Here is a 9,766-nt window from a genome sequence, read left to right as displayed (position 1 = left end):
TATATGATAAAAGTAGACCCTAGGGGCATAGTTTTCACTAGAGGCTTCTCTTTTGAAAATAGCATACGATGGGTAGAAAAATTACTGTTGGGCAATTGATAGAAAAGCAAATAATCATGACGATATCTAAGGGAATAGTCATGTATATAGGCATCACATCCGAGACAAGTAGACGGAAACGATTCTGCATCTATTATTATTACTCCACACATCGACCGCTATCCAGCATGCATCTACTGTATTAAGTTCATAAAGAACAGAGTAACGCCTTAAGCAAGATGACATAATGTAGATAAAGTAAACTCACACATGAATAAACCCAATCTTTTTATCCTTAATGGCAATGATACAAATATGTGTCATGTCCCTTTTTGTCACTAGGATTGAGCACCGCAAGATCGAACCCATCACAAAGCACCTCTCTCATTACAAGAAAAATCAATCTAGTTGGCAACTCCAAGTCAATAGATCGAAGGGAAATACGAAGCTATAATAATCATGCATAAAAGAGTTCAGAGAAAGCTCAAATAATATTCATGGATAATCTGATCATAAACTCACAATTCATCAGATCCCGACAAATACACCGTAAAAAGTGATTACATCGAATAGAACTCCAAGAACATCGAGGAGAATATTGTATTGAAGATCAAAGAGAGAGAGAGAGAGAGATCTAGCTACTAACTATGAAACCGTAGGTCTGTGGTAACAATAATCCTAGACATACCGGCTTCTTACACGTAGTTTACAGGGCCCTTCGTTAAATTTCTTTGCCCCCCTGATTTCCCACCGGGGTGGCCCGCCTCACTCCCTTCTTTCCAATCCCACTTTGCCATGTCACCGTGTAATTAAATTCAGTATGTGCATGTACGTCTAGTATTACTGTCTGTGGTAAACTACTCACACATCATCGAAAGAGCAGCAAGGTTGATGTAGAGCCCCTCCGTGATTGATCCTCCCTCCGGTAGAGTGTCGAAAAAGACCTCCAGATGGAATCTCGCGAGAATGGGAACTTGCGGCAGCGGAAAAAGTATTTTGGCCGACTCTATGTTGGTTTCCCGATTTTAGAGAATTTATAGAGGCAGAGTTAGGTCAAATGGAGCCACGTGGGCCCCACTAGGCACCAGGGCGCGCCCTGGTGCCTCATGGGCCACTACTCCATCTTTTGGCCCTCTCCCGAAGCTTCCAGGGTCTCTTATGTCCAAAAAAATCTTCAAAATTTTTGTGGCATTTGGACTTCGTTTGGTACTGATATTCTGAAATCAAAAATAGGCAAAAAACAACAACTGACACTGGGCACTAAGTTAATCGGTTAGTTCCAAAAAATGATATATAATTGCTTATGAATGCATATAAAACATCCAAAATTGATACTATAATAGCATGAAACAATCAAAATTATAGATACGTTGGAGATGTATCAGAGAGGCAGCCATCCAACACTGTCCGCATACATTTCAACCCGCATTTGAACTAGCCAGACGAAATTCATGCAAACCAGCTGATATGTATGGAAGATAGAAAATAGCATAAATCTTCCATATATATAGTACGCAAATTAAGTCTAGTACAATGATGTCTCAAATTTAACTAGATTAACCGGATGTCCAATAAGTTTTTCATCAACGAATCATGCCCTCCCGCACATACTCCCTCTTCAACTTCATCCAACAGTGTGTGTATGTAAATGGTCGTCCTTCTGTCTTGTGGTACACTATGGCAGCGCGTGCAAGCTACATAATGTGTAGACCAATATTGAGTGAATGAATCAATCGACAAATTGAGCAAGAAGCAAAACTTACGATCTCGTCCTCTGCCGCGTGCAATGGTCACCTTGCCTCCAGCTGACGAACACATCATAAAACTTTATGACGCTAATCTGGATTGTGTACCAACAATACGATAACGATGTCACGTTGCATTGTTGAATAATGTACATGTCTTGTGCAATGTGCTTTCATGTGTGAAACGTTTCATGCACTTGCTGCCAGAAGGCCCCCCTTTGCTCCTGCCTACGAAATCCGCAGATATGGCCAACCACTCATTGCATAACATCTCATCCTCCATGGTTGAGTAGCTCATCATCTTTCGTACTCAATGGCATTTGACCGAACACCTGACGAGCGTGGTGTCCACCATGGAGGTCATCGACAGGGGGTGGAGTGTACCTGGGTATAAACGGCTTAAGGGTGGACAATGCCGTCTAGAGGCGAGCGGGCGCGCCGGTGCTGGTTGCGGATGTCCGGCAATGCATCTGTGGCGGCCTAAGGCGTATAATAGCGACAACGGTAGTGGAGGGTGCTGATGCAAAGCAAAGGGGAGAAGGGACGAAGGTGGAAGGAAATGGGACCGGAAGAGGGGATTAGGTGGGCCGGGGGTGTCTGAGTCCTGCGTGTCTGCTGTCCGGACTACCGCACTTTATCTCCAATTTACGGGAGAAAATGCATCTAGACCGTTCTGCGGATCAATACAGACCCGTATTGAATGGCTTCAGCGGTCCGAACGGATACGGGCGATTTGAGGATCGGCGTTTGAGATGCCCTTCCTGCATAGAGGCCAAAGGTGATCTCATTTTTGTTGTAGCATGCATCTTTTTATTCAAAGTATAGTATATAGTACTAGCAAGCAAGCACACTCCTGAGTGTCTTCATCCTCATCTTCCATGCTGCAGTAGTTCCCTGTCCTCTTGGCCATCCTTGGTCACATCTTCACTCAATCTGGAAGTTGAAGTTTGTAAGTGCAAAATGGTTTGAAAATGAACCAAGGCTGAAAAATCAGGGAATATGTTGTTACCCCAAGCCGCTTCTTTGTGTGTTCAAGCAGAAATTGTGGGTCCAGCTTCGTTTGCGTGTACGCATCGATCTTGTTCACTTCCTGTAACATATCGATTAAGTTGCCTTCTCGACAGCAAAGAATTGCGAAGACAATTGGTTTGCATTACAATGTGGCATAGTCACATCCCGCAACATTCAGACTTACCTCGATGAATTTCTGAATGTTCGGTCTGTCCTTGGTGATATCATAGTTTTTGATACCAGAAAAGAATATCTGAAACCTTTCGATAAATGGCACATATGCAATGTCCACCTGTGTAGAAATGAACATCGCAACAAGTCAACATGTCAACACAATTCTTCTGAAATGGCATTTTAAGGATTCCCGGATTGGCGTGACATACCAAACTGAACTGGCCAAGGAAGAAAGGGCCATCACTGAACTTTCCCAGGGCAGCTTCTATTTTATCCAGCGCAGCAACTAATGGAAGATAATGCATAAGAAGTTATAAATACGAATTACATACTCTAGCCTGTAGAACTTATTAGATGATTAAACAAGTTACAGGTATGGCTCTGCTCTTTTACCAGTTTCCTCTGCCACATCTCCCTTGGAGGTTATGGATGAGTATAGTGCTTTATTGAACTCGTCGGTGTACACAAGAAGCTCCTCAGCAAACTGCTTCTTTGCAGAATCCTGCCAATTTATGAATGCAAGCGTTAAAACCACTGAGAAATTGCTTTCTCTGGTTATCATGAATCATGATGGTTAAAAATAGAGGATATTTACATCAGGGAGCAATGCTGGGCCATCGAAATTGCTGTCAATGTACTTGACCAAATCCAAGCTCTCTCCTTTCACTTGGTTGTTATGCTCCAGTGAAGGCACCTGTCGAAAAATAAATTTAAGGCAAGTGTGGATGGAGATCATAGAGATAATGAACTGAAACAGTGTTAAGATAGAGCAATGCTTCGGTAGACCCCCCCCCCCCCCCCCCTCACAAAGCGTATAAAGGGCAATATAGACATTTCACAAACTATATGGTAGTCTGTCGTACACGTATTAATATTTTTTTTGAGACATGTATCCATAATAAATGCGAAAAATAAAAGCACTTGCACCAGGTATTGAACTCACAACCTGGCCATGAATGGAACCAATGCTAACCAGATGGCCTAGTAACTGAGTACAGCTTAAAGCCAGCGCTAACGTTTAAAGTACTATTTAGAGCTGCAGATCCGACTTTTTTTCTTTTTCAATACTTTTGCAAAACAATGCGAACAAAATTTCTTGAAAATGCCAACAATGTTTCAAAATCATAAAAAAATAAATAGAATATTCTTTTCTTAAATATGAACAGTTTTCTAAAAAGTGAATTTAAAATACGCACTTAACATTTTCCTAGTATACGGTGTTTTTTTTCAAATACAAACTAAACTTTCTTTAAAATATATGCCGAATATTTTTGAAATGCACGTTGAATAAAATTAGTAGACACGATGAACACTTTTTATACACAGTGAACATTTTCCTAAAACCGGTTGCTCGTTCAAAGTGGGCCGACGCATATCGTGTCGGTCGCTTCGCTTCAACAAAGCCATGACAGTTTGACACCCTCGGGCGGCAAATAGGGTTCACCTTCCGGAAGTAGATTCAGATAGAAGGTGCCATGCACAGCATGCTGCCTTGACTGCGCACGCGAAAACAGGGAAAATACATTAAACAGGAAATGGCAATGCGCGGATCAAACCCTGTAGCTCTCACTGCCGACCGCTCGCCACTAAGTACACAAACTGATAAGCTCAAATGTCTAACTACAAAAACGCAAACTACTAGAACTATCCTTTACCAACCAGCTTACTGTAGCAAAACAGATTTTTCCCACTATTTCTTTCTCTTTTTTGCTGATAGTTTTTGTTCCTTTCCATTTTCATTTTTCCAAAATTTCAAAAAAAGTTTGCCTATTCAAATTTTGTTCATAAGTTATAACACTCGCATTCTAAAAAATTATACAAACATTGAACAGACACAATTGTAAAAAAAAGTACAAACATTGAAATACAAATATTCATAAAATACAAGGCTTCATCTCATAGCATGTTGTTTTTCGACATCCTTGAAATGACCCTATTTTTTCCAATGGCTTGTATGACCAAGTTATGGCACCATGCCAAGTTGCTTTGCTTTTCGACAAATTTTGTATTTTCTGGAGTTTTCTCGGTAAAAAATAGTCGATAAATGGCGGGACATGTCGCAACTTGCATATGGTGTAGGAAATCATTCAAACCTGGCGTAAATGACTACCATGGGCACGCCTACCTGCTTACGAAAGTTTGGGTCAGTCTTGAGATTTCCAAAAATACCATGTTCGACGGAGACTGTTCGGTTAGGCCAGAAGAGTCCGTTTGGGAGTAGCCCATTTCTCAACATCTCTTAAATGGTCTCAGTATTTTTCATGTCCTTGTATGATCGATTTTGAAAAAAGTCCATCAATTTTGGCAAAACAAATTCATCTACTTTGAAAATATGCATTCATTTTGAAAAAACTTCATCAATTTTGAGAAAAAGGAACATCAATTTTGAAAAAACGTTCATCAATATTTTTTATGAATTTTACAAAATTTATTGATTTAGGAAAATGTTCACCAAGTTTAAAAAAATGTTCGCAAATTTTTTAAAAGTCCATTCTTTCATAGAAACGAAATTGGAAAAAGTTTGCACATTGCAAGAGAAAAGGGAAAATAAAAAATGAACAAAAAAGAAAGGAAAACGAAAAATAAGAAATAGAGAAGGAAAATAAATCTGGGACAAAACCGTTAAAAACGAGAAAAAAAGAGCAAGAAAAAAGAAAGAAGGAAAGAAGAAAATTGGAAAAAGAAAAGCGGATAGAAGAAAATAATAAGAAAGACGCCTGCAACCATGTTAAGTGATGGTGGCAAGTTGGTTATAGCGTCGCATTTTGAACCAGAAGTTCCTGTCTCGAATCTTGGCACACTCATATTTTTTTGCGATTTAAAGAGATGGTTGGGAAGGCCCAGCGGGCAAGTGTACGGCATATGCGTATAAATCGAATGGATATTCTAAAAAGAAAAACATACACAACAAAATATGACCATCATGTCCTTTATTATGAAGAGGTATAGGCTAATCTAAGCCGTCCTTGTGTTTAGGGGGTCTACTGAAGTAGAAGTCGTCAAGATATTGTACACGTGGCGTGGGGCAGAGTTGAGATTCACCATACCTTGTTCTGTGGGTAAACCTTCTCCTTGTACCAAGCCGGCCTGTCTGCGAGATCGATCCCGACTATCTTGATCTTGTCTTGCAAACCCTGGACAAGAAAAGCCATTAGATTTCATTTGGGTGTAAAAATGATTCAGTGTTGCTTGCATATCAGCACCAAAAGTACGATTTCTGCACGAATTATGTCCACAAATCAAACAACATTGGTAGTACCTTGTAGTTCCTGGCAATCCAAGCGCGCTGCGCGTACGGGCAGTGATATGCAACATACAGCCTTGACGAGACATGGAAAAAAAATAATTAGCAGGTTAACCCTTGATTTATGCAGAAGTGACAAGCCACGAGATAGTTAAGTATCTGCAATGCAATTTGATCTCTCATAAGTCTCCTCCCAATTCACCTGGTCGTGCCGTCGAAGAGGGGCGGGGGCTCGGAGGTGGAGGTCAGCGAAGGGGGCAGATTTTCTTTCGGGGAGCTGCGCACGTTGGAGTAGAGAAACAAACACCAAGTTAAAAACACAACAGAGAAACGATTCGAATAATTTAATCGAGAATGAAGCGCAGTAGATTCTGCGCCGCGACTTCGGTCTGCTCACACGACCGGTGCGGCAGCGGCAGCGGCGGCGGCCATGGCGACGGTTCGGGGGGAACTCGAACTCCTGGCGGCGATGAGGCGGCGATGGGGAGCAGCTGGTCGCGAGCGGCGGATCTTTATACACGGCGACGGGACGGGAGGGGAAATGGAGGCGGGCGTCAGTGGTGACGAGCGGCAGGGGAAAGCGAGCGAACTCATTGGTGCGAGCTTGTGCGGCAGTAAATGTGGATTCGACACGTCGATTCGGGTGGTGCTCCATGGATGGATGGGGTCTGCCGGCAGGCCTCACCTGGACGCGAACGCGGTGTAGGTGCCGTGGCCCGTGGGGTTGCTCTTCCGGTACGTTCGGGAACGATGCCGTCGTGCCGGTCGTTGGTTTGTACATAGACACATTTTGCAACAAATGCCTACTTTTTGCGTGGCGTGCAACTGCACACGTAGGTCCCAACGGAGCGAGTCATTCATCCTACTAGCAACAGTTTACACTCACGAACCAACCTATGGTTGAATGATTAGAGGGACTGTGGTATTCCCAGCTCATCAGGGTTCAAATCCTGATGCTCACATTTATTCTTGTCTTTCGGAGATGCTTATAGAAATAGGGTGTGCGTGTGAGCGTTCAGCAACTACATCACGCCCACCAAACAGACGGCTATGCACACATTTTACGTAGTTTGACAAGCAAGCAAAAATAGCATAATTTCACAACTAAATAAATTTAGCATAGTTTTACAAGCTAAATAAAGATTAAATTGTCTCAAATACATGTGAAAAAAGATACATCTATTGGTTATCAATCTATACCTCTATATCTATATCTATATCTATATCTATATCTATACCTACTATTAAAGAGACCGCGAAAAATAATTGGGTCAAAATAAATCAACATTGTGAGAATTGAACACAAGACCTCCTGTCTATCTCTTAGATGTAACAACCAAAGACTTATGCACCTTTCATATTTACTAATCCCAACTCACTCTAAATATACGAGTGGCAGTCATCATATTTATTTATTTATTTTGCGAGAAAAGGAGTTGATATTAAAACAGTCAAATTACTGAAAGGTCCACACAGAAAAGGAAATTACAACGAAGCCCCTCTGCAACCCGACTACGCCGGCGCCGTGGACGAGCCGGTGACGTGCCGTTCGCCGCTGCTCGCTGACGCCTTGGATCGAAGCAGCCCCCGGGCGAAACGGGAAGTCTCCGATCAACGGTCCCTGAGGACCTACACCCATGGTCGTCGTCGTCGTTGCACCGCTCAACATCACCTTCCTTCTCCAGATCTTCAACCGCCGGAATCGCCATCCCTCGATCTCCGGCACGGGGGAACCGTGCACGGCGTCTGGACCGAGCAGCGAGCACGAAGAAAGGAGCTGGTCCACCACGGAGCTCCACCAGAACTTCGCCGTCGAAGGGGAGACAAACACCTGCAAAAAAGCCGATCCAGTCGCACCGCCGCCTCCACGACGCCACCGGCTGGCTCCCTAGGCACTCCTACACTATGTACACGCTGCAAATCGGGCTTCCCCCGCCCTCCCGCCGCCGGAGCGTCCGGCGGAGGGCGAGGGAGCCGCCGATTCGGCAACGACGAGGTGGAGAGCCCGGGGTTCACACAAATCGCCCTTTGTTTCTGTAGATGGGGAAGGGTGAGGTCCAAGGCTCATGTTTAGGGAGAGCTAATTAAGCGAATGAGCTAATAAAGGAAGGATTGTGGGCTTAAATATAATATTTAAACGGATGTGGCTAGTTAAAGAAAGGATTATGGGTAAATCGGTGGAATAACTATTAGAAAAATTGTGGTCTTAATAAAATCTACATGAAGAATTTGAGGTAAAAAGATAGGATAATTAAAAGGAAAGATCTATAGGCCTTAATGTGTTGGGGCTACTAAATTAGAAAAGAAAGGATTTGATTCCCTACTAAAATGGGTGAGGACTTCATGGTAATTAATGAAAGGATCATACTTAAATGCCATTAAAAAGGATTGTATTTAAATGAAATTAGTGGGACATTACGCCCCGCAAAGAAAATATGAACACGACTAAATTGCAACGTGTTTTTTATGTTCATTTTGTAGAAGGATGATGCTGCGTTGCAACATGTTCTTCATAATGAATCCGATGCTGTGGGACATTATGCTTGTGCAAAACATCAATTTTCCCCGTTGCAACGCACGGGCATATGTGCTAGTATGAACCTACTGTTGGGGAACGTAGTAATTTTAAAAAAATTCTACGCACACGCAGGATCATGGTGATGCATAGCAACGAGAGGGGAGAGTGTTGTCTACATACCCTTGTAGACCGTTCGCGGAAGCGTTATATCAACGCGGTTGACGTAGTCGTACGTCTTCACGATCCGACCGATCCAAGTACCAAAAGTACGACACCTTTGAGTTATGCACACGTTCGGCTCGGTGACGTCCTCGCCTTCTCGATCCAGCAAGAGGGGCGAAGTAGTAGATGAGTTCCGGCAGCACGACGGCGTGGTGACGGTGTTGGTGAAGAACAATCTCCATAGGGCTTCGCCTAAGCACTACGAAAACTATGACGGAGGATAAACTAGAGGGTACGGGGTTGCCGGCACACGGCTTGGTGTTTCTTGATGTGTCTTTGGTGCTAGCCCTGCCCCTCTATTTATATGTTGAGCCCTGGGGTCGAAACTTGGAGCAAAAGCCTCTTGAAAGTCAGTTTTGCCTGAAAGGCAAGAGTCCCACTCGGACTCCAGGACCAAACGCCACAATCCTTGGCGTCTGGCCCAGACGCCAGGGTCTCCGGCGTTTGGCCCCCTGGCCTCCACAAAACTCCTTTTATACCGACTTATAGCCCCGTGGGCCTGACCCCTTGGCCTAACCATATCATCCAATATATGAATCTTTACCTCCGGACCATTCCAGAGTTGCTCGTCATGTCCGTGATCTCATCCGGGACTCCGAACAACATTCGGTTACCAACATACATAACTCATAAATATTATATCGTCAACGAACGTTAAGCGTGTGGACCCTATGGGTTCGAGAACTATGTAGACATGACCGAGACACCTCTCTGGTCAATAACCAATAGCGGGACCTGGATGCCCATATTGGCTCCTACATATTCTACGAAGATCTTTATCGGTCAGACCGCATAACAACATACGTTGTTCCC

The 9,766-nt window shown here is 43.4% G+C and overlaps 1 protein-coding gene across 2 annotated transcripts; it reads right to left on the bottom strand.

The window, feature by feature from the left end:
* Window positions 1-1,520: 1,520 nt before the first annotated feature.
* LOC125552050 (protein IN2-1 homolog B) lies at window positions 1,521-6,876 on the bottom strand. 2 transcript variants are annotated; one of them, XR_007303367.2, is made up of 11 exons: window positions 6,611-6,876; window positions 6,416-6,490; window positions 6,229-6,289; window positions 6,017-6,103; window positions 3,565-3,663; window positions 3,363-3,471; window positions 3,179-3,255; window positions 2,980-3,087; window positions 2,794-2,874; window positions 1,803-2,717; window positions 1,521-1,733 (listed from the first exon to the last, which is right to left on the bottom strand). XR_007303367.2 is itself a non-coding variant. In XM_048715510.2 (10 exons), the coding sequence occupies exons 1-10, from the start codon at window positions 6,805-6,807 to the stop codon at window positions 2,709-2,711; spliced, it is 903 nt and encodes a 300-aa protein (XP_048571467.2). In that variant the 5' UTR covers window positions 6,808-6,876; the 3' UTR covers window positions 1,521-2,708. The 2 variants fall into 2 exon arrangements, 1 of the variants encoding a protein (XP_048571467.2); XM_048715510.2 differs by having other exon boundaries at window positions 1,521-2,717.
* Window positions 6,877-9,766: the final 2,890 nt, after the last annotated feature.

The sequence above is a fragment of the Triticum urartu genome, chromosome 4A (genome assembly GCF_056163025.1).
Source record: "Triticum urartu cultivar PI428250 chromosome 4A, HENAU_Tu73, whole genome shotgun sequence".
In the NCBI taxonomy this organism is placed as follows: domain Eukaryota; kingdom Viridiplantae; phylum Streptophyta; class Magnoliopsida; order Poales; family Poaceae; genus Triticum; species Triticum urartu.
Note: the sequence above shows the minus strand (reverse complement) of the source record. Positions and strands in the feature narration are given on the sequence as shown.